This window comes from Heptranchias perlo, chromosome 5 (assembly GCF_035084215.1).
Source record: "Heptranchias perlo isolate sHepPer1 chromosome 5, sHepPer1.hap1, whole genome shotgun sequence".
Taxonomy (NCBI): Eukaryota; Metazoa; Chordata; class Chondrichthyes; order Hexanchiformes; family Hexanchidae; genus Heptranchias; species Heptranchias perlo.
In genome coordinates this window covers 89,498,494-89,524,497 of record NC_090329.1, presented here as the reverse complement: position 1 = coordinate 89,524,497, position 26,004 = coordinate 89,498,494, and the positions used below count along the sequence as shown (strand labels likewise).

Below are 26,004 nucleotides of genomic sequence, written 5' to 3'. Positions count from 1 at the left end.
AAAGTTTTGTGAACACAATAAAAACTGCTTTGGTAAACTAAAAAACTGCTCCATCAGATATTCTTCTCCTACTCCACTCCTAAAAAAGTGGTGGTGACCTCACTGGGCCAACATTTTACAGAAGCAACCTTTGTCCAGCTAGTCACTCTTCGTGTATGAGCCGTGTAGCAATATGCTGTTCAACAGTGGGACCAACATAGCTGATGGTCTTTATCCAGTGTTCATACATTTTCAAAGTCACTGGATAGCAATCAAGAACGTGAATTTATGTTTGCTTATTTCTGATTATACCTAGAGTGACTGAGATTGGTTAATGTAACAAATTAGAGATTGAAGTTTTGACTTCAATGGCTCAGTGCTGTACTTATTTTACTAAACAATCAAGGAACCATCAACTTCTAATCCATTAAACCTCAAAACCCTCTAGTCCATTTGGTGGGTTTTGTATAATTATGCAGTCTCTATTTTATTCAAAGTAATACATTAAATAACAGCATTCATGGTTACAAGCGATAGTGACTAACCTAAACCTATGCAAACATGTTTTCAACAAAGTCAACATGCACTCCATATTCTTTCTTTTTATGTATCAACACAAAATGTACATTTAAACAGAGCAATTTCGATTGCAAATGTAGTGTTGTACTGTCCCATACTAATAGTCAGAATAAAAATGTATGGAAGGTAGTCTGGCAGAAGTGGAAATTGTATGCATATAATATTTTGATAGCTGAAAAACAGGCAACATTTGGCAATTAAAGAACTTTGGGCACTGCTGCACTAAGCAAGAGATACATTTACAGCATCAAAAATTTTAAAATACTGTTTCAGGAATTATGATGCCACAATTTAGCATTTATTTTTCATCTTCATAGTTATCCAAGATGATTGAAAATACTTTTTTCTATACCAACATTTAACAGTAAAGCTACATATCAAAGGCAACACTTGACATTCTACAAAGCAAGAATCTATTGTGACTTAATCCTAAAGTATGATACACATTTGCACTTTAAGAAATGTAGACTGGGTTTTCTATCCTAACTTTCTACCATATCACACGTACACAAAATAGTTCTTGTACAGAAGCATTTGGATCCACCAGTGCACACCTTCAAAACATCCCATCACTATTATCAAACAACAGTTTTACTGGAGGGAGTAGTTAAGTGTACCCAAGTCAAAAGGACTTAGTAAGATTTTACCATTAGCTATAAGGAACTCAAATCAATAGGTCACTTTTGTAAAATCACAGAACTCTTTATACATTAAATGTAAGGAACAAATGATGCTGTTGTACAGAACACTAGAATCAACATAGTACTAATGACAATTCATTGTCACAAACATCAATCTTTGTACAGCTCATCTCAAAAAAATGAAAACCACTATGTAAGGATTGAGTAAATCTTGCTGTGAACTGTAGATACTTTCAGCAATTTTATGAGCAGGTTCCAAGGACTTTTTGAAAGTTTCTAGAATATGGAGCAAGTCAATATGATGATTGACTTACTCCATAGAAAAGATACAGCACAGAAGGGGGCCATTCGGCCCATTGTGTCCGCGCTGGCTCGAAGAACAACCAGGTGTCCATTCTAATCCCACCTTCCAGCACCCAGTCCGTAGCCCTGCAGCTTACAGCACTTTTGGTGCAGGTCCAGGTCCAGGTACTTTTTAAAAGAGTTGAGGGTCCCTGCCTCTTCCACCAATTCGGGCAGCGAATTCCATATACCCACCACCCTCTGGGTAAAAAAGTTTTCCCTCATGTCCCCTCTAATCCTTCCACCAATCAGCTTAAATCTATGTCCTCCAGTTCTTGAACTCTCCACTACGGGAAACAGGTGCTTCCTGTCTACTCTATCTGGGCCCCTCATAATTTTGTACACCTGTCAAGTCTCCCCTTAGCCTCCTCTGCTCCAAGGAAAACAAACCAAGCCTATCCAATCTCCTCATAGCTGCAATTTTCAAGCCCTGGCAACATTCTTGTAAATCTTCTCTGCACTCTCTCCAGAGCAATTACATCCTTCCTGTAATGTGACGACCAGAACTGCGCACAATAATCCAGCTGTGGCCTTACCAGCGTTTTATAGAGTTCCACCATTACATCCCTGCTTTTGTATTCTATTCCTCGGCTAATAACGGCATAATCTCCTTCTTCACAACCTTATCTACCTGTACTGCTACCTTCAAGGACCTGTGCACATGCACGCCAAGGTCTCTCACGTCCTCTACCCCTCTCAATATATTCCAGTTTACTGCATATTTCCTTTTACTGTTTGCCCTCCCTAAGTGCGTTACCTCACACTTCTCCGGGTTGAACTCCATTTGCAACTTTTCCACCCCTCCACCAACCCATTGATATCTTCTTGGAGTTTACAGCTATCCTCTTCACTATCAACTACACGGCCAATTTTTGTGCCGTCTGCAAATTTGCCAATCATGCCCCCTACATTCAAGTCCAAATCATTAATACATACCACAAACAGCAAGGGACCCAACACTGAGCCCTGTGGCACACCACTGGAAACTGTTTTCCATTCGCAAAGATAACCATCGACTTTTACAGTTTGTTTCCTGTTACTGTGCCAATTTTGGATCCAATTCGCCACATTTCCCTGTATCCCATGGGCTTTTACCTTTCTGACCAGTCTGCCATGTGGGACCTTGTCAAATGCCTTACTAAAATCCATGTAGACAAAATCTACTGCACTGCCCTCATCAGTCCTCCTTGTCACTTCCTCAAAGAATTTAATCAGATTTGAAAGGCACGACCTTCCCTGAACAAATCCATGCTTTCTATCCCTGATTAAACCATGTCTTTCCAAGTGACAGTTTATCCTATCTCTCAGTATTGATTCTAATAGTTTGTCCACCACCGAGGTAAGACTGACCGGCCTATAATTGTTTGGCCTTTCCCTCGTGCCGTTTTTAAACAATGGTACTACATTTGCAGTCTTACAGTACCTCCCCTGTATCTAGTGAGGATTGGAAAATGATCCTCAGAGCATCCGCTATTTCCTCCCTGGCTTCCTTCAATAGCCTAGGAAATAATCCATCCAGCCCTGGTGACTGATCAACTTTCAAGATCTCCAGTCCCTCTAGTACTTCCTCTCTCGTTATGTTTACCTTATCCAATATTTCACACCTCTCCTCTTTAACTACTACTCCAGATCATCCCTTTCCTTTGTGAATACAGAGACAAAATATTCATTTAAAACCCTACCCACATCCTCTGCTTCTACACACAAGTTACCCGAATCATCCCTGATAGGTCCCACCTTTTCCTTAGCTATCCTCTTGTTCTTAATGTACTGATAAAACATCTTTGGGTTTTCTTTAATCTTACCAGCTAATATGTTTTCATGCCCTCTCTTTGCTTTCCTTATTTCCTTTTTTACGCCATCCATGTAATTTCTATACTCCTCTAGGCTTTCTGCAGTATTTAGTTTTCTGTGACAGTCATAAGCTTTCATTTTCTGCTTTATCTTGCCCCGTATACTTCGAGACAACCAGGAGGCTCTAAATTTGGCAGTGCCACCCTTTTTCTTTGAGGGGATGTGTCTGCATTGTACTCAGAATTTCACTTTTTAGTGCCTCCCACTGGCTTGTCACTGATTTCTCTTCAAGTAGTTGTGTCCAGTCCACTTCTGCCAAATTACCTCTTAGTTCCGTAAAATTTGCCTTCCCCCAATTTAAAACGTTTACTCCTGATTTAACACTCCTTTTCCATAATAATGCTGAAACTAACTGAATTGTGGTCACTATCCCCAATATGGTTACCCAGTGTCACTTCACCCACTTGCCCATCTTCATTTTCCAGACTAAATCTAGAATTGCATCCCCTCTTCTTGGGCTTGTCACGTACTGGCTAAAAAAGTTCTCTTGGGCACCGATCAAGAATTTTGTGCCCTCTGTGCCCCTCACACTGTTTGAATCCCAGATGATGTTAGGGCAATAATAGTAGGAGACTTCAACTACCCTCTTATTTTTGCACTCAAATTTGCCTACATATTTGTTCTTCTATCTCCCATTCGCTATTTGGGGGTCTTTAGTACACTCCTAGTAGTGTGACTGCCCCTTTTTTATTTCTCAGCTCAACCCATATGGCCTTGATTGATGATCCATTTAGCATATCATCCCTTCTCAACTGTAATTGATTCTTTAACCAATAATGCTAGCCCTCCTTTTTTTAAAATCACCCACTCTATCCTGCCTAAAAACTCTACATCCAGGGATATTGAGCTGCCAATTATCCCCCTATTTAAGCCAGATTTCCGTTATAGCAATGATATCATGTTGCCATGTGTCTATCTGTGCCCTTAGCTAATTGGCTTTGTTTGCAATGCTCCTTGCATTGAAGTATATACCCTTTAACCCCATCAAATTCCTGTGCTGAACACTATTTAACCTTTGCTCGAGTCGCTAACCTCACTAACTGCTTTTCTACTTCCCGTTTCCTGGTTTGAATTTGTCCCATCTGTACCTGCCCTTTGGTTCCCATACTAGTTTAAACCCTCCCCAACAGAACTAGCAAATGCCCCTGCGAGGGCATTGGTCACGGTTCTGCTTGGGTGCAACCAGTCCAGCTTGTACAGGTCCCGCCTTTCCCAGAAACAGTCCCAATGCCTCAGGAATTTAAACCCCTCCCTCCTACACCATCTCAAGCCACACATTCATCTGGTCTATTCTCCTATTTCTGCCCTCACTAGCACGTGGCATTGGGAGTAATCCCGTGATTACTACCTTAGAGGTCCTGCTTTTTAATTTATTTCCTAACTCCTATATTCTGCTTGCAGGACCTCATCCCTTTTTTAAAACCGGTATCGTTGGTACCGATATGGACCACAACCTCTGGTTGTTCACCCTCCCCCTTCACAATGTCCTGCAGCCACTCCGTGACATCCTTGACCCTAGCACCAGGGAGGCAACATAGAATCCTGGAGTCATGTCTGCGGCCGCAGAAACGCCTATCTGTTCCCCATCACTATTGCTCTCCCATTCTTTTTCCTCCCCTCCTGTGCAGCTGAGTCACTCGTGATGCCACAGTCTTGGCTCTTGCTGCATTCCCCTGATAAGCCACCTCCCCCAACAATATCCAAAGCGGAATATCTGTTCGAGAGGGAGATGGCCCCAGGGACTCCTGCTCTACCTGCCTAGTCCTTTTACTCTGCCTGGCGGTCAAACATTTCCTTTCTGCCTGCGTAATCTTTACTTGCGGTGTGACCACCTCACTGAACGTGCTATCCATGATAATCTCAGCATCGCGGATGATCCGCAGTGAATCCACCCGAGCAGCTCCATCTCTGCAATGCAGTTTGCCAGTAGCTGCAGCTGGACACACTTCCTGCACACATGGTTGCCAGGGACACTGGTAAAGTCCATGACTTCCCTCATAGCGCAGGAGGAGCAGATCATGGGTGTGAGCTCTGCTGCCATGACTTGCCTTAGATTAAGCTCGTTAGTTACTTCCTTTAAGGAGTTTACTCCTTTAAATTTAGAGAGTATCAACTTAAGTAGATAGCATATTAAACATGCAGAACTACCCATAATTTTTAGCATTTGTTTTGGGCTTTTTATGTAAACTGTACACTGATGAACACTTTATGCTGATGTAGTCCATTAAAGGCAGCTGACCTACCACATTAATTTACAAATTAGAAATTTTCTGTCCATGCACAGACACATATTAAGTAGAAAATTTAGCAACTTCAGGTCGTTCTACTTTCTTGCACTTCTTGTAGTTTAAAAGTATTGTTTTGGTACTGGATCAAAATACGACTGCATTTGCTCTATAATAGATTATTGGAGCTTTAAATTGTGACAACTCTTGTCACATTGAAGGTGAAATAAAGAAAATTATGAACTACATATCAAATCCATTATAGAAATTCTGGAAGGAACATTTGTATTGGGATTAATTTTGTTCTATTGATATTGCTGAAACTGTAAAGCAGTGTACACTACTCACACTCTGTCAGGGATCAATCTGCATCTCTAAAAGTGAGATCAGAAGGAGCAATGTCTGTCATTATCTCTTGCAAAACCAAGTACTGTTCTTTGTGGTTAAAACAGCACTCTATTATGATCACCTATATGATCTAGGTGAGAAATAGTGCTAGTGTATGAGCCACTGCTCCTGTTGTCCAGATCGCCTATAAATCAGCCAGAATCACAAGCAATAACATGTGAAAGCTGGGATTGAAGTAGCAAGATAAGCAGCCATTTTACCTATTAATTGCAAGGCCCACTGGACTACCATCAAATGCAGACATGACCAGATACTGTCATCATGCTATGTTAGTAGGTATTTGTCATGAGTTATGAAAATTAATCTAACTAGAATGCAAAAGGAACAGAAAAAAAAACTTACTTGAGATAGATCAGGAATGTCACCTTTGTCAATCCCTACTTGCTGTAAAAACAAAAGCATCAAGTTAAAAAAAAAACTTTGGAATTGCAGCATTCTTATTACACCCTCTTGGAACCTGTGATTATTCTGGCATTGCACTGTAATAGCCTCAGTAGTGAATGTCATTTCAAAACTTTCAAAGCATGGTTTTCATTAAGAATATAAGAAATAGGAGCAGGAGTAGGCCATACAGCCCCTCGAGCCTGCTCCGCCATTCAATAAGATCATGGCTGATGTTCAATCTCAACTCTACTTTCCCATATCCCTTGATTCCCCTAGAGTCCAAAAATCTATCAATCTCTGCCTTGAATATACTCAATGACTGAGCATCCACAGCCCTCTGCGGTAGAGAATTCCAAAGATTCACAACCCTCCGAGTGAAGAAATTTCTCATCTCAATCCTAAATGGCCGACCCATTATCCTGAGACTATGTCCCGTAGTTCCAGACTCTCCAGCCAGGGGAAACAGCCTCACAGCATCTACCCTGTCAAGCACTCTCAGGATGTTGCATGTTTCAATGAGATCACCTCTCATTCTTCCAAACTCAAGAGTACAGGCCCATTCTACTCAATCTCTCTTCATAAGACAACCCTCTCATCCCAGGAATTAATCTAGTGAACCTTTGTTGCACCGCCTCTAAGGCAAGTATATCCTTTCTTAGGCAAGGAGACCAAAACTATACACAGTACTCCAGGTACAGTCTGACCAAAGCCCTGTACTATTGCAGCAAGACTTCCTTACTCTTGTACTCCAACTCCCTTGCAATAAAGGCCAACATACCATTTGCCTTCCTAAATCGCTTGTTGTACCTGCATGTTAACTTTGTGTTTCGTGTATAAGGACACCCAAATCTGTCTGAACACCAACATTTAATAGTTTCTCACCATTTTAAAAATATTTTGTTATTCTATTCTTCCTACCAAAGTGTATAACCTCACATTTCCCCATGTAATACTCCATCTGCCATCTTTTTGTCCACTCACTTAACCTGTCTATATCCCTTTGCAGACTCTGACCTCCTCTCAGCTTACTTTCCCACCTAGCTTTGTATCGTCAGCAAACGTCGATACATTACACTCGGTCCCTTCATCTAAGTCATTAATATAGATTGTAAACAGCTGAGGCCCAAGCATTGATCCTTGCGGCACCCCACTAGTCACAGCCTGCCAACCTGAAAATGACCCATTTATCCCTACTCTGTTTTCTGTCCGTTAACCAATCCTCTATCCATGCTAATATAATTATGATGTGGAGATGCCGGTGATGGACTGGGGTTGACAATTGTAAACAATTTTACAACACCAAGTTATAGTCCAGCAATTTTATTTTAAATTCACAAGCTTTCGGAGACTTCCTCCTTCCTCAGGTAAATGTTTACCTGAGGAAGGAGGAAGTCTCCGAAAGCTTGTGAATTTAAAATAAAATTGCTGGACTATAACTTGGTGTTGTAAAATTGTTTACAATATAATTATCCCTAACTCCATGAACCTTTATCTTGTGTAACAGCCTTTTGTGTGGCACCTTATCGAATACATTTTGAAAATCCAAATATACCACATTCACTGGTCCCCCTTTGTCTACCCTGCTACTTACATCCTCAAAAAGCGGATAGATTTGTCAAATACAATTTCCCTTTCATAAAACAATGTTGACTCTGTCCAACCATTTTCTCAGTATCCAGTTACCACGTCCTTAATAATAGATTCCAGCATTTTCCCTACTACTGATGTCTGGCTAACTGCTCGAAAGTTCCCTGTTTTCTCTCTCCCTCCTTTCTTGAATAGCGGGGTCACTTTGCTACCTTCCAATCCACTGGAACTGTTCTAGAATGTAGGGAATTATAAGAACATAAGAAATAGGAGCAGGAGTAGGCCAATCGGCCCCTCGAGCCTGCTCCGCCATTCAATAAGATCATGGCTGATCTGATCCTAACCTCAAATCTAAATTCATGTCCAATTCCCTGCCCGCTCCCCGTAACCCCTAATTCCCTTTACTTCTAGGAAACTGTCTATTTCTGTTTTAAATTTATTTAATGATGTAGCTTCCACAGCTTCCTGGGGCAGCAAATTCCACAGACCTACTACACTCTGAGTGAAGAAGTTTCTCCTCATCTCAGTTTTGAAAGAGCAGCCCCTTATTCTAAGATTATGCCCCCTAGTTCTAGTTTCACCCATCCTTGGGAACATCCTTACCGCATCCACCCGATCAAGCCCCTTCACAATCTTATATGTTTCAATAAGATCGCCTCTCATTCTTCTGAACTCCAATGAGTAGAGTCCCAATCTACTCAACCTCTCCTCATATGTCCACCCCCTCATCCCTGGGATTAACCGAGTGAACCACTTTTGTACTGCCTCGAGAGCAAGTATGTCTTTTCTTAAGTATGGACACCAAAACTGTATGCAGTATTACAGGTGCGGTCTCACCAATACCTTATATAACTGCAGCAATACCTCCCTATTTTTATATTCTATCCCCCGAGCAATAAAAGCCAATATTCCATTGGCCTTCTTGATCACCTGCTGCACCTGCAAACTAACTTTTTGATATTCTTGCACTTGAACCCCCAGATCCCTTTGTACTGCAGTACTTTCCAGTTTCTCGCCATTAAGATAATAACTTGCTCTCCGATTTTTCCTGCCAAAATGCATAACCTCACATTTTCCAATATTGTATTGCATCTGCCAAATCTCCGTCCACTCACCCAGCCTGTCTATATCCCCTTCTAGGTTTTTTATGCCCTCCTCACTCTCTACTTTCCCTCCCATCTTTGTATCATCTGCAAACTTTGATATGTTACACTCGGTCCCCTCCTCCAAATCGTTAATATAGATTGTAAAGAGTTGGGGACCCAGCACCGACCCCTGCGGAACACCACTGGCTACAGGTTGCCAGTCCGAGAATGTACCATTTATCCCAGCTCTCTGCTTCCTGTTAGATAACCAATCCTCCACCCATGCCAGAATATTACCCCCAATCCAGTGATTCTTTATCTTGAGCAATAATCTTTTATGTGGCACCTTCTGGAATGCCTTCTGGAAGTCTAAATACACTACGTCCACTGGTTCCCCTTTATCCACCCTGTACGTTATATCCTCAAAGAACTCAAGCAAATTTGTCAGACATGACTTTCCCTTTGTAAAGCCATGCTGACTTTGTCCTATTAAATTATGTTTATCCAAATGTTCTGCTACTGTCTCCTTAATAATAGACTCCAAAATTTTACCCACCACAGATGTTAAGCTAACTGGTCTATAATTTCCAGCCTTCTGCCTACTACCCTTTTTAAATAAGGGTGTTACATTGGCAGTTTTCCAATCTGCCGGGACCTTTGCCGAGTCCAGAGAATTTTGGAAAATTATTACCAAAGCATCCACAATCCCTACTGCCACTTCCCTCAAGACCCTAGGATGTAAGCCATCAGGTCCAGGGGATTTATCTGCTTTGAGTCCCATTAATTTACTGAGTACCAATTCCTTAGTGATTTTAATTGTATTTAGCTCCTCCCCCCCTAGAGCCCCTTGTTTGTCCAGTGTTGGGATATTTTTAGTGTCCTCTACCGTAAAGACTGAAACAAAATATTTGTTCAGCATTTTTGCCATCTCCAGGTTTCCCACCATTAATTTCCTGGTCTCATCCTCTAAAGGACCTACGTTTGCCTTAGCCACCCTTTTTCTTTTTATATAACTGTAGAAACTCTTGCTATCTGTTTTTATATTTTTTGCTAATTTATTTTCATAATCTATCTTCCCTTTCTTAATCAATCCTTTCATTACTTTTTGCTGTCTTTTGAAGACTTCCCAATCTTCTATCCTCCCACTAAGTTTGGCTACCTTATATGTCCTTGTTTTTAGTCGGATACTATCCTTAATTTCTTTACTTAGCGGATGGCTGTCATTTCTTTTACACCCTTTTTTCCTCAGTGGAATATATTTGTTTTGAAAGTTGTAAAATAACTCCTTAAATGAACACCACTGCTCATGTACCGTCTTACCCTTTAATCTATTTTCCCAGTCCACTTTAATCAATTCCGCTCTCATACCATCATAGTCTCCTTTATTCAACTCAGTACGCTTGTTTGAGAACCAACCTTCTCACCCTCTAATTGGATATGGAATGTAACCATGTTATGGTCACTCATTCCAAGGGGATCCTTAACTAGGACATTAATTAATTAATCCTGGCTCATTACACAGGACCAGGTCCAAGGTTGCTTGCCCCCTTGTTGGTTCAGTTACATACTGCTCAAGAAATCCATCCCTAATACACTCAATAAACTCTTCCTCAAGGCTACCCTGCCCAATTAGATTTGTCCAGTTAATGATAGTTAAAATCCCCCATAATTATAGCTGTTCCCTTATTACATGCCCCGACTATTTCCTGATTAATACTTCTTCCAGCAGAGTTGCAACTATTAGGAGGCCTATATATTACGCCCACGAGCGTTTTTTGCCCCTTATTATTCCTTATCTCTACCCAAACTGTTCCATTATCCTGATCCTTTGTCCCAATATCTTTTCTCTGTATTACAGTGATTCCTTCCCTTATTAACATGCCACCCCACCTCCCCTTCCTTCCTGCCTGTCCTTCCTGATTGTTAAATACCCTGGCATATTTAATTCCCAGTCGTTGTCACCCTGCAGCCATGTTTCTGTAATGGCCACAAGATCATACCCATACGTCATTATTTGTGCCGTTAACTCGTCCATTTTGTTACGAATGCTACGTGCATTCGGATAAAGAACTTTCAAATATATTTTGTGACACTTAGTTCCTGCTTTTTCCTTTTTTAACACTTTACCTTTTACTCCATACCTTCTGTCCCTTCCTGATATTCTTTCCTCTGTCTCCCTGCTCAGGTTCCCAACCCCCTGCCACAGCTTTGATGCTGGGTTAATCGCCTTAGGCCTTCTAATTTTCATTTTATCTGTCGTGCCTAAAGTACACTTTTTTTCCAATACTCTATGCTTTTCACTTGTTCTTGAACAACTGTTTGTACTATTTGTATTGTAGATTTCCCCTGGGTCTTCCCCTCTCTTGCTGCTCTCAATTTTATTCCCTTCTGACTCCCCGCTCAGGTTCCCATCCCCCTGCCACTCTCGTTTAAACCTTCCCCAACAGCACTAGCAAACACCCCCGCGAGGACATTTGTCCCGGTCCTGCTCGGGTGCAACCCGTCACGCTTGTACAGGTCCCACCTTCCCCAGAACTGGTCCCAATGTCCCAGGAATCTAAATCCCTCCCTCCTACACCATCCCTGCAGCCACGCATTCATCCCGTCTATTCTCCTGTTCCTATACTCACTAGCACGTGGCACCGGTAGTAATCCTGAGATCACTACCTTTGAAGTCCTGCTTTTTAATTATGGAAGATCACAACCAATGCATCCACCATCTCTGCAGCCACTGCTTTTAGAACCCTTGGATGTAGGCCATAAGGTCAAGGGGATTTGTCAGCTGTGCGTCCCATTAATTTCTCCAGTACTTTTTCTTTACTGATATTAATTACTTTAAGTTCCTCACTTTCATTAGCCCCTTGGTTCCCCACTATTTCGGGTATGTTTTTTGTGTATTGTACTGTGAAGACAGATACAAAATATATGTTTACCATCTTTGCCATTTCTTTATTCCTCGTTATAATTTCTCCTGTCTCAGCCTCTAAGGAACCCACGTTTACTTTCGCTACTCTCCATTTTTACATACTTCTGGAAGCTCTTACAATCTGTTTTTATATTTCTTACTAGTTTACTCTCATTCTGTTTTCTCCCTCTATCAATTTTTGGTCATCCTTTGCTGGTTTCTAAAACTCTCCCAATCCTCAGGCTTACTACATTTGGCATTAAAAGCCTCTTCTTTTAATCTAATACTATCCTTAACTTCTTTGGTTAGCCACAGATGGATCACTTTTCCCTTGGGAGTTTTTACTCCTCAGTCGAATGTATATTCGTTGAGAATTATGAAATATTTCTTTAAATGTCCACCGTTGCTTATTTACCGTCATATCCTATAATCTAATTTCCCAATCAACCTTAGCCAACTCACCCCTCATGCCTATGTAATTGCCTTTGTTTAAGTTTAAGACTCTAGTTTCGGACTTGAGTTCGAGAGTGACGTACTTGATGTGAAATTCCATCATATTATGATCACTCTTCCCCAGAGGAGTAGTTACTATGAGATTACTAATTATCCCTGTGTCATTACACAAGAAAAGATCTTAAAATAGCCTGTTCTCTGGTTGGTTCCACAACATATTGTTCTCGGAAACTGTCTCCAATGTATTCCATGAACTTGTCCTCCAAACTACTTTTGCCAATTTGATTTACCCAGTCTATGAAGATTAAAGACCCCACGATTATTGCATTACCCTTGTTACAAGCTCCTCTTATTTTTTGATTAATACTCTGCAACAACATAACTATTGTTAGGGGCCTATAAACTACTCTCCAGTGTTTTCTGCCCCTTGTTATTTCTTATCGCCATCCATACTGCTTCTACTTCCTGATCTTCCAACTCAAGATCCTTTCTCACTACTGTCTTTATGTCATCCTTTATCATCAGGGCTACCCCCGCCTTTTCTATTTTGTCTTTTTTACCCCCCGAAAAAAGAAGTACCCTGGAATGTTTAGTTCCCAACCTTGGTCACCTTGCAACCATGTCTCAGTAATGGCTACTAGATCAAACCCATTTACCTATCTGTGCTATTAATTCGTCTCTTGTTACGAATGCTTCGTGCATTCAGATAAAGCAACTTTAATTTTAACTTTTTATCATTTATCCCCCGATTTTACCTTATTCACTGATGCACTATTACTGTTGAACACTGTCCCTTCCTGACTCTGCTTATCTTTACCCAAAACCATACTCTGCTTATCTTTACCCAAAATCACTACACTGCTCTCAGGCCTGGACTTTTCTCCATAGATTTATAAATTTATCCCTACCTGAACCTCCCTCCCCAACTTTTTAAATTTAAAGCCCGATTTAACACCCTAGTTATTCGATTTGCCAGGACACTGGTCCCAGCTCAGTTTAAGTGGAGCCTGTCCCAATGGAACAGCCTCCTCTTTTCCTGGTACTGGTGCCAGTGCCCCATGAATTGAAACCCCCATCTCCCACACCACTCTGAGCCATGCATTTAACTTTCTGATCTGTTTGATGCTATTCAAATTTGCATGTGGCATAGGTAGTAATCCAGAGATTACTACCTTTGAGGTTCTACTTTTTGGCTACAGATTAAAAAGGAACCACCATTACTCATAGCCAGTCCAGTCCCCAGAGTAGCAGTGATCCCAGTTTAAGCTCGCTAGTGTAATACAATGGGGGCTGAAGAGTATGGCAGATCAGCAAATGGAGAGAGCTGAGCAGCAGAGAATACAGAATTAAAGATTGAAAACATTGGACCTTGAAAGAAATAGGGACCCATGGTTTTCTGTGTTACGATGCTAAACAATGCATTCACAATAGCACCAGGGTTGCAGGGAACTGTGATGGCAGCTGGTCTGAAAGAATTTATTTCCTAGATCTAATTTTCAATTAGAAAGAAAAAAATGTTTTTGTCTGCTCAAAATCAGGATGTTTCCTAAAGCACCAGAATACTCTTATGATCAACAGTAAAAGTGTCCATTTGTTCATAACCCCACTTTCCTGTCCAGTATTAGACTTTAAAAGGTGGCAGCCTGAAGGCTGCCTTCTGTAAGTTGTCGTCCATATCGGTAACAATGGTGCATTCTGGGAGTCCATGACTTGGTTGAGTCTCTTCATGGAGAAACTGGAGAATGCAGAATTCCAGAGAAAGGGCTAAGCATGTGCAAACAAAACTTCTTGGAAGTGTTGGCCAGAGGCTGCAGAAGGTAACCTGAGACGTCAGCTGCTGATACACAGGCAGGAACAACTTTTGAACTAAAGTAACCGCGTGAATAAAGTGAATTGAGAGTTAAGAGAGAATTGACTCTTCTCCTCTGTGTACTAAGCCAGTAACCGGTGACCTCTGGTCAACAGAAGTGTTTCCAATGTACAGTGACTTTCTGGGTAAGTTTAGCATTTTATTTGCAGACTTACTTTTAGTTAAAAATTTATTAGTGGCTCTTCTGTGGCATTGTTCAGCGAGTCAGAAAATATACTGTTTCATAACAAGTGTCTTTGGCAACATACATAAGACCAGGTATTGAATTTTAAAAAGGGAAGAAAATGGACCACCACTGCACATACATAATTGGCCCAATTTTACGAGGGGAGCAAGTCCCTATTAGACAGGCTCAGATCAAAACGGCCACCGAAACCAGGGAAAAGCAGGGGCACAATAAGACAGACAGGAAGGCAAAACAATTAGTGCAGGAGAAAGCAGAGACAGTTACAGGGCAAATTTTCTTCTAGCACTTGGGCGTAAAGCATCGCCTGAGGAGCGTACATAGGGGAAAAGCAGGTGAGGAGGATCCCACATCCATAGTGGGGAGCACATCTGATTTCCTAGCCAATTAAATTAAAGTGATACAAAATTGGGTAGACTTTATGATGATGCTTTACACCCAAGTGCTGAAGAGGAAAAGCTGCCCCAAGGATTTATTTTTTGCCCATGTGCATCATCATAGGAGTTAAACTATTCTAAATATAAAAATATACATGGAACTAAAAATACAAAAGAGATACCTGTTCGCCTCTAATTGGGTTAGATCTTTTCAGAGGCAGGGGAGGGAGGAAAAGAAAAAGGTGGGGGGGGGGGGGGGAGAAAGAGAAGAAGGTAGGAAGGGCAGAAGAGCAGGAGCGAGGAATGAAGGGAGGAAATATTTTAATGTTGTATGAGATTTGAAGTGTTTCTTTGGCAGCTCCATTTGCCTAAGCCAAATCACTGCAAAAATTAAAAAGGCCACGAGGTGAAAATTAATAGTCACTTTGGCCAACTCAAAATGGCCATTTTGGGCAAAGGAAACTATACCAATTTGCAGTGGAATGAACTTTGGGCCAAACTTAAATCTCTTCAATTTTTGTACTGCTAAGCAAAAGGCCTAATTTTTAGGCTTCAAGAAAAACAGGAATTGCATTGTCAGGGCTATATCAGTATGAAATGATGTTCTCTCAAACAGTCTCTTTACAGCTAGACAATTATTCATGACATGATTTAATGACCATTTGTTTACATTATGGGATCTAGTCACAAATATTCTCACCGCAATCAAAAGGTATAATGAGCATCATGAACCTAGCTTGCTTCAACCCAGCAAATGCTTCAATTCTGGAAAATGCAGTACCAATTCTATCAAATAGATTTTGCAGTAAATCAAATATTTTAATTGCTCATAGTGCAAGAGCTCAACAGCAGAAGTTCAATCTAGACACAATGCAGCATTTTTCATGATGGTACTGGAGGCAATGATCCACAGCGAGGAACCAGATGTAGTAGGAATAACTGAAATATGGCTACTTAAAGAATAGGACTGGCAATTAAATATTGCAGGTTATAACAATCAGAAAGGATAGGGAAGGGAGGGGGTGGAATAGCTGTACTAATTAGAGATAACAATGACAGTCGAAAAAAGGGACATTAACAGAAGGATTGAAACCTTTTATTTCAAAATAGGTGGTCTGTAGTATCACCTCCATTAGTGTGATCAATCCCTTCTTACAGAAATATGTAAGCAAATAAGTGAAATGAGTAAAGGACATAGAATAATCATGGGTGATTTTAACTACCCCCAAATAAACTGGCAAGAGGTAGGTAAAGGGGTACGGGGAATGGATTTTTTTTTTTTAACGTGTGCAGGACTCCTTTGTTACCCGGTATGTAATAAGCCCAAGAGAGGAAGCACTGTAGGATCTAGAAACAGGAAATGAATCAGACAAGAGAAGTAAGCGCAGGGGAACATTTAGGCAATAGCAATCACAACGTAATAAGGTTTAAGATAAAGATTGAGAAGGACAAAAGTAAGACAAAAACCAAAGTGATAAATTGGAAAAAAGCTGATTTTAAGGGGACGAGAATGGAACTAGGCAAAATAAACTGGAAAAATGTACTGACAAAGAAATAGAACAGCAGTGGGAATCATTTAAAACGGTGATCAAGAGTGTCCAGGAGAAATATATTCCACTAAAAAGCAAGAATAAACTAGCCAGTAATGTCAAACCATGGGTGAATAAAAACATAGGGGCAAAATTGAAACTAAAACAAAAAGGCATGCACTAAGCACAGACAAAGGAGGATGCAAAAGGGAATGTGAAAAGGTTAGGAAAGAAGTAAAAAAAAAATAGCAAGGCAAAGAGAAACCAGGAAATTAAATTATCATGGAATACAAAAAGAAATAGTAAAGTATTCTACAAATAAATAACAAAAGAAAAATCAGGATAGGGATACGGCCACTAAGGATACACACGATAAACTCACAGGTAATGACACCGAAATGGCAGAAATATTAATAATTACTTGACCTCTGTTTACCAGGGAGACTAACACGGTAGGTATGACATTAGAACAAGAGGTCAAAAAAGATAGTAAGGATAGAAACAGGGGGTGGGGGGAGGAAAGAGAGAAGATATTGATAAACTAATCAAACTTAGAGGGGATAAACCCCTGATCCAGACAGATTGCATCCACACATATTAAAAAGTTAGGGAAGAGATAGCAGAGGCACTATTAAATATATAGGCCAATTAGCTTAATGTCTGTGATAGGAAAGATAATGGAATCCTTACTCAAAGATGTAATAGAAAAACATCTAGAAAACGAAAAGTATAATAGTCAGCACGGATTTCACAAGGGAAAGTCATGATTGACCCAACCTTATTGAATTCTTTGAAGAAGTAACAAAGGGTAAATGAGGATAATGCAGTAGATTGATATATTTGGATTTACAAAAAAGGCCTTCAATAAAAGGTACTGCATAGTGGACCTATGACTAAGGTCAGAGCATGTGAAGTCAGGAGACAAGTAGCAGAATGGATAGCAAGCTGGCTACAAAACATGTGAGTGGGGGCTAAAAGGCTCAGGCTAGCAAAAGGTAGGAAGGGGTGTTCCACAAGGATCAGTGCTGGGACCACTGTTCACTATTTACATAAATGGTTTGGACTCAGGAATCGGAAGTACAATTTCAAAATTTGTGGATGACACCAAATTGGGGGTTAATAAGGAGGAGGACTGCGACAAAATACAAGACAACATTAATAAACTTGCATGTAATTAGCAAATAAATTTTAATATAGGTAAGAGGGAGGTGGTACATTTTGGTAGGACGGCACATACTCCTTGGAAAAGAACAGTCTAAATGGGGTTGAGGAGCAGAGGGATCAGGGGATACAGATACACATCACAGAGAAGCGAACCAAGGCCATAAAAAAAGCAAACAATGCACTGGGGTTAGTTTCTGGAAGGATAGAATTGAAAAGCAGAGAAGTTATGTTAACCTTGAACTTTGGTTAGACCGCACTTGGTCTCCATATTATGAAAAGGATACAGAGGCACTGGGGGAGGTACAAGAAATATTTGCTTGGATGATACCAGAACTGAGAGGTTATACCTATCAGGAAAGATTGAGCAGACGGAGGCTCTTTTCTCTAGAAAAGGGAGGACTGAGGTGTGACCTTATAGAGGTCTTTAAGATTATGAAAGGGTTTAATAGGGTAGACGTAGAATAGGTGTTTCCACTTTTGGGGGAGACCAGAACTAGTGGCCATAAATATAAGATAGTCACTAATGAATCCAATAGGGAATTCAGGAGAAACTACTTTGCCCAGAGTGGGCAGAATGTGGAACTCGCTACCAATAGGAGTAATTGAGGCGACTAGCATTAATGTTAGTAAGGGGAAGCTAGATAAACACATGAGGAGCAAAGGAATAGAAGGATATGTTGATGGGGTTAGATGAGGAAGGGTGGGAGGATGCTCATGTGGAGCATAAAAACCAACATGGACCAGTTGAGCTGAATGGCCTGTTTCTGTGCTGTACATTCTATGTAAAGCAGAACTTGATTCAAGTGCAATAATCATCCTAGATTTCCACCCAGTCGCAAATTTACGGTTCAATTCTCAGGAACTAGGGTAACTTCAACCTTGAACCATGTAGTGACTACAGCTACTGAACCTGTCACCATATATTGCAGATATCTTGTGACCAATTCATTAGCTACTTCCTTAAGTAACTTACTGTGCAGTCCATTTGGGCCTGGTGTCGTTCTCTCTGTGCCCTCAGCCTGTCTATCACTTATTATTTAATTATTCTTAATATTTCCTTGATTTGCCCTGGAAACTCTCATTATAGGTACCACTAGTAGGAAAGGAACTGTATATATAAATAGCATAATTGTATGCTCCAAACTATGTAATTGCACTTTTTCATTCCAGACGTTCAGTTTTCACAGCAACACATGCCAACTGTCTGATCCTAGAACAACATTTTACCAAGGACCTTTGGCATTTTCCCCAAAATCAGTCAATCATTTGTGAATCCAAATAAATGAGTCTGCATGTTCAACCCTATATCTTAGGTGATATTTACAAACTAAGTCATTCTAGATAATATTTACATGTAAAGTTCACTGGTAAATAGACAGACCATATAAGTTATATCTAAATTACTGTTGCATTCCTATTTACTAAGGAATCAGGTGATATTTGCAAATATCTAAAAAGAGATAACGGCCTGCAGCACTCCAGCACAGTGCCAATAATGTTAACTGCTTACTTTTTCTTTACTTTTAAAACTATGAAACCATAAAACCATATGAGTTTGGAGTACTGTGGTTTGCATGAAAAAACTTCATCTCAAAGTAAAATTTTCTTCATATGAAAGGTTCAATTGCTAAATTTAAACTAAATAGTTTTATTTGAGAAACTGGTTTATAATATCATTGTACACCATATTCCAAAAAAAGTATACCATTAAAATCTTTCCATCTTTCGGATACAAGAGACGTGAAATAACGGCTATGCTGATTCTTCACTTGGACAAGACCAATTCTATTCAAATGGACGCCAGGCTGGGAGATCAGACGGTACATTTGTTCTGAATCTGAGTTGAGCCAATTACTTGAAATAGATATAGGTGTAACAGATTCAAGGTCCCCAAGTTTAAACATCAAATATAGAATAGCTAGGAACAACAATTGGAGCTTATAATGGTGATGTAACATACTGGAAACCTAGTAATTTCCATCATACAATTTTAAGACACGAGTTTGTGCCTATGTTTCTCCAAACAGATTCACAATTTGTAGATTTCTCAAAAATAGCCTCAATTAGAACACTAGCTTCCATTTCAATTTAATTACTAATGTACATTATATATTATTCTAAAGTGACATTTGCTTAATTTTGAACACAACTGTGTGGGGATGTTTGCGGCTGGGCCCATGTGTCAAATTACTAGAACAAAGGGAATACAAAGCAAATATTGTGAACTTCAAACTTTGGGGAATGTTTTCCAATTTTTAATGAAACATTGGGGTGCAATAACTCTTTAGCAAGCTTGTAAAGATCTTATGTTGTTCTTAATTTCAACTACCGTATTTAAGCAATGCAGAATATCCAGCATGAAATAGGATGACACACCGATTCCAGTGTGATACAAGATTAAATAGGATTTGATTGGACCTGACTGCAACACACTGTTACATTTGATCAGATCAGTGGGTTGCCTAAATACCAAATCACAGCAGGACCACTAACATGATGTACATATAGCATTACTTTTATGAATGTGTAATGTTTTTAATTGTAGAGGTGTTATTCAAACTAAAATATTAAACTTGTTCTACAGTGCTTTACTAAGATAATAGATACAGTCGTTGTTGAGTAGCAGTTGAGTATGAATGGTGGTCCACAGAATGAGTACAGCAGAATAGTATTTGGGTCAGAAAGAATGGAAATTTAAAAGACAAACTTATGGTAAGTAGACAGAAAAAAAAAGGAAATATGGTCAGAAGCGCCAAACTCTAAAGCACAGAACACAATAAGGACAGCAAGTGAAAATTTTAAAACTACAAATTTTTTTTGGTTTTATTTTCTTTCTCGAGTTTTATTGTATTTTGTAGGTAACATTCAGTGTCCTTAATTTTTTTTTTCTGATATGACCTCTAAGGACCAATCTTAAAACTTTAAAAGTAGTCTATGAAAAAATAATCAAACAGGGCTGTGCTCCAGAGCCACACACATTATGCAAAAGTGATTTTAACAGTTACTTACTTCAGCAACTTTAAGAAATTCTGAAACTCTTGTCATTCTAGTGAGGAATTTTTTATAAATTTCTAGAGCTTCTTTACACTGTCCCTTCTTCATTTCAAAATATTTTTCTAAAATCAGAAAAAAACAATTACATTAAACTGTAGCACCAAATGTTATTTCTTCCCAGCAGAAGAGTCAAGGATTTAAATAAACATTGCTACATTAACATTTTGAGCAAAAATTCGATGGCATCTCGAAAGCTGAATTTAAGTGATTCAGACAATATCCACACAAAGTTAGGTCTACACTAAGTCAACATTATTTTTTTCCTCCTATTTAGTCTCACTTTATGAGTCTTATTTTATCCTTGTGCCACTCCTGGCCAAGACTATGGACTACTTTTAGGCCTTTATCAATATAATTCTATAATCAACCAGCAGTGGGTGGCAAGAACAGCCCAGACTGCCTTGTCCTATAATTTTCCCTCCATTCTTGGCTTCGTACCTTACCCATAAAGTTGTAGCTAAAAATCAGGAATTTGCTGTGTGTGTGGAATTGTGGCTGTGAACCTGAAATCCTTCATTCTATGAAAAGGCAATGTGTTCCAACATATTGTGCACCTACACGATCCACAGGCAATCTCTCTCACCGGTCATTTCAAGATTTTACACAACCAAGCTTGAAAAACAGCATATAGACCTAATAATATTTCATTTCACAAAATTAATTAATATTTTCTCTTCATCCATTCAAACCTTCCTTTCTCCTCTCCCACCTAACCTGGTTGATTCAATCAGCAGTTTTACAGGAGGAAGGTACATATTTGACACAGAAAATCTTCATGCCAGGGAAATGTGTGGCTGCTGGTCACCAAATAAACCTGTGGATTCCAAAAATGTCAGTATACAATTTGAACAACTGGATTTGTAAAAAAAAAAATCAATCCTCAAACTGATTAAACTTGTTCACACAATGGTATAGTAGATTACATTCAAAAAAAGTGATGGGGAGAGAACATTAGGCAGATGGATTAAACTAGAGCAAATGATCTTATAGGTCTTCACATTTCTAGTAATGGAATAATTGATAACTAATTAAACTGCGGTGAACAAGTTGATTATGTATGGTAAATTGTACTCACCTAACAAATTAATGATTCCATCATTGTAACACGCAAATAATTTGATTAGATCTTTGAAAAGTAGCATGAAACCAGCATTTATTACTCCATTTGACAATTCACCAGGGCTCACCTGTAATACCAAATTGTTAGCATTTAACAGTGTGGTTGCAAACTAAATTATTGTTTTAGTATATCTACAAGTGTGATTATTCAGTTCTTAGATTCATGCACAAAGTAGGTGCGTAAATTACAGTGCAATGAATGCTTTTTCCATGCAGGTGATGACAGAATGGTCAGGTCCATGCTGCAAGAAGGTCAACTGCCATAAAAGAACAACAGAATCACACACTATATTTAAGTATAGCAAATACTGTATTTCAAATGAATTCTCAAGCTTTCTAGGGATAGTTAAGAACAAGCCTTGCTAGTCAAGAGTCAATTACACAATGATTAATTGCTTGGTGTTTTTAGGGCTGTCCTCTAATTTGAAACTAGCTTCTGCTAAATAACCCCAGCCACTTTCTTGCTAGGCCTTAATTTCTTCAGAAGATACCAGCACCAAGTTATGAAAAACAGATGCTCATATTAAAGTACCAACACAGGGATTCTCCAAAGTAGTGTACCTAGCCCCACTCTGCTCATCTTCAATCATTTAGTAAGATGGTATCAAAAGGATCACTTTTAATATCACCTTTTATAGAAAGTGGTTGCCTTCCCATCAGAAAAAAACAACCAAGTTGCTGCTCATGTGACAGAATTGGAGAGGTGAGGGAACACATATGGGTACAGCAGTGCAGTGGTTATGTACCTAGCATAGTAATTCAGAGACCTGGACTAATAATCTAGAGAATGAGTGTTCAAATCCCACCATAGCAGTTTGAGAATTTGAATTCAATTTAAAAAAAACATCTGGAATCAAGTCACTAAAAGTGACCATGAAGCTGTCAGATTGCTGTAAAAACCCAACCAGTTCGCTAATGTCCTTTAGGGAAGGAAACTTCCATCCTTATCCGATCTGGCCTATATGTGACCTCAGTCCCACACCAAATATGGTTGACTTATAACTATCCTCTGAAGTGACCTAGCAAGTCACTCAGCTGTATCAGGGCAGCTAGGGATTGGCAATAATTGTCAACCTTGCCGATGACATTCATATCCCAAGAACGAATAATAAAAAAATATTAGCTTCATCAAGGTGGGTGGGGGGGGGAAATAAAGCAAGTATTTTCCCCCCCCAATAATTTGAAATCACAACCATGAATTAAGGTTTGGTGCAGGGGAAACACATAAATGCATCTAATACCAGGTTAAAGATCTCCTGGGACAGATGTTCCCTTGTATGGGGAATGTTTTATTTCTTGTAAGAACTAGGATTAACCACACAACACAGCGGCTCCATCAATATATGGAGTACGAACGAAGGGAAGCAGGAAGAAAAGACAGAATCTTTAGGTCTGATGGTCAGCACTTCAAATAAATGCAAAGTCCACATGCCATAATCAAATGGGTGTGGAGGTCAGGGGAAGAATCAGGATGTCAACCACTTGAAACCTTTTAGTTGTAATCCATGGGACATTCCCTTAAGCAGGCAGGTCAGGCAGCACCAGAGACATTCTTTTCCCACCAATGCGTCACTACCCGCACCTACTGACAGCGATGCAGCTCTCTCACTTCGGCAGACAATTAGTGCATGCGGATGCTCCAATTCCCAAGTGAAACAATGAACCATGATAGCATGAAAACAATAAGCAACGGTCTGACCAACCACAATGCTGGATAGTTCTTCAGATGCATGTCAGTGTGTCACGCTTTAACTGGTACTGGATGAAAGAAGGAATGCCAGGTCAGCAACAACTTGCATAGCCTGACTGTTGATATCTTGATGGGTGCAGCCAACCAAATCTGTAAACCTCTACACATCCAGCTGGGAGTGACCACTGTGAAAGTCTTGCAGCAGGAAGCACAGTTCTGCAATTGGACCCAATGCAAGCCAATCTGGAACCAAGATGCAACATAGAAGTGGCACAGAACGAAACAATTAACAGTCAACTGCAGCCTCAAATCTGCCTTCATCGGGCATGCTGAAATTATGATTTATGGGGACGTTGCAAACAGGACCATCCTCCTAAAAATGTGCAGCACCACCTCCATTTCACCAGCCATCAAACAGGGAGTCGGTGCTGAGTTGTCTGTCTCTTGCCTACACAGTGTCCTTTCACTTCATTTTTGCCCACCACTTCTAGACAAAGATCCCCAATGGGTTGAAATGCCCGAGTGTTTTCTGTTGAGACAAGGAATTTTGTCTCCCTATTCTGCCACTTACTGTTAATTGTCCATACTGGGCTACCTTCATGCACACATCTAAATTTGCAACTGGAGCTAAGAATAAAGATAATGAGATGATCGTGGAAAATTCTGTGTAATCAACATACTTCACTTATGGGAAGCGTAGCACTCATTTTTTAAACTATTCAGGAGTAAAACTGCACCCACAGTGGAAAATACAGTCTAAAACGTCAGAGTCCTCTTGACATGCACATGGTGGAAGAGATACATTGTTGAAACAGTGAACAGCTGAGCACAGCTAACACCGTAAGTTCCCATAATAGATGCAATTCAGTTACCAACTAGGAACTCAAGATGTAGACAAAGCACTGCTGTTTCCTCATGCCAAATGAGGTAGGATGACGGAGCCACAAAGCATACGATGATTTGGAGTGACAAGGCAAGGGTCAAGAGTTTTAGCTTTTAGGTAAGTAACTGAAGATAATCATACTTGGATACCTGAGTGAGGAGGGTAGGTTCATGTTGGAATGATCAACTAAGGATGGTCAGTTCTGTAGATCACTTTTATAAATCAAAAAAACAAAGTAGCGCTTCTCTCAAGATTCCTAATCCATAGGCAGGTTAGAAGTAGACGTTGCTGCTAGGTATATCCCAATGAAACTGGACTTAACCAAAACTTCCCAATATGACTAGTTCCAGTGGTAGGTTTATGCTTAAATTCTGACACTGTAGTCTGCAAATGTTTATACAGCTTTCTGTAGAAAGCTTACAGCAGGCCAACATGACCTTCCATAGTATTGATAATTCGGGAAGGTGAGAGAAGAGAATGGGACAAACAGTCTAGTCTGCTCAATTGTAGATCCATAAGTTGACTGGATTCGGTGCATTGTGGTCTGAAAATTTAAAAAAATGATTCAGTACTGAGCTACAACTACAACTCAACATCTCTGTTTTCACATTCTCTTGGGAACGGTGAAAAGGAATTGAAGAATTCATCGTACAGTATTAGAATCTTGTATTCTGGATGATAACTAGGTTGACTGGATGCTTTCACTCAACGCAAATAGATCTTCAAAAAGCCTACAAGTCTTGACAACGTGGTAGCCATTAAATTGTCGGATAGGATTGCAATACTTCAAGGTAACCCGCAACTACATTCTCTATATCGGCTAGTCACCAACTTTGCTTTCTGTACCAACCTTCAAGTCAGGAGCATTGGAATTTGTAACCCCTGATAAATAGGTGACTGTAGGGGTGAGGGTGGTTCTGTATCTGTTGAAAATAACAGCTGTGCTATCAAGTTGCATAAGTTTATGGGCAAAATGAATTAGGTCCAAATGTCCTACAGATGAGTTTCTCAAGACAAAGGATTTAGTGACAACAAAGGTAGTAAAATCCAAAACTACAAAATTATCAAAGAATATAAAGAAATAGTAAAGTATTCTACAGACATATAAATAACAAAAGAAAAATCAGGATAGGGCCACTAAAGGATACATATGATAAACTCACAGGTAATGACATCAAAATGGCAGAAATATTAGGTAATTACTTTGCTTTAGTATTTACTAAATGGGAGACTAACATGGTGGGTATGACATTAGAAGAGCTCAAAAAAGATATAAAAGGATAGAAAGGGGAGAGATAATTGATAAACCAATCAAACTTGGAGATAAAACACCTGGTCCAGACGGAATGCATCAGTGTATACTAAAAGAAGTTAGGGAAGAGATAGCAGAGGCACTATTACATATATAAAAATTCATTAGAAAACGAATAGTGCAAGAGGACTAGCGGACAGCTAACATGAGTCCTACATTTTAAAAGGGAGACAGAACAAGTCCAGGGAATGACAGACCAATTTGCTTATTGTCAGTGATTAAGGATTTGGAATCCTTACTCAAAGATGTAATAGAGAAATATCTTTTTAAAAAACAAAAATAGTCAGCATGGATTTCAAAAGGGAAGGTTATGCTTAACCAACCTTATTGAATTCTTTGAAGTAATAGAAAGGGTAGACAAGGGTAATGTAGTAGATGTA

At 39.7% G+C, this 26,004-nt stretch overlaps 1 protein-coding gene across 3 annotated transcripts in view; it reads right to left on the bottom strand.

Annotated features, from left to right (window-relative positions):
• The window catches only part of snap91a (synaptosome associated protein 91a), a 237,765-nt gene that overhangs the window by 86,066 nt on the left and 125,695 nt on the right, over nt 1-26,004 (bottom strand). For all 3 annotated transcript variants that reach the window (XM_067984781.1, XM_067984782.1, XM_067984783.1), the window contains exons 7-9: nt 21,696-21,807; nt 20,576-20,682; nt 6,371-6,412 (exon numbers count right to left, since the gene is read on the bottom strand). In XM_067984781.1, coding sequence (XP_067840882.1) covers nt 6,371-6,412; nt 20,576-20,682; nt 21,696-21,807 — 261 coding nt within the window. The remainder of the gene's footprint in view (nt 1-6,370; nt 6,413-20,575; nt 20,683-21,695; nt 21,808-26,004) is intronic.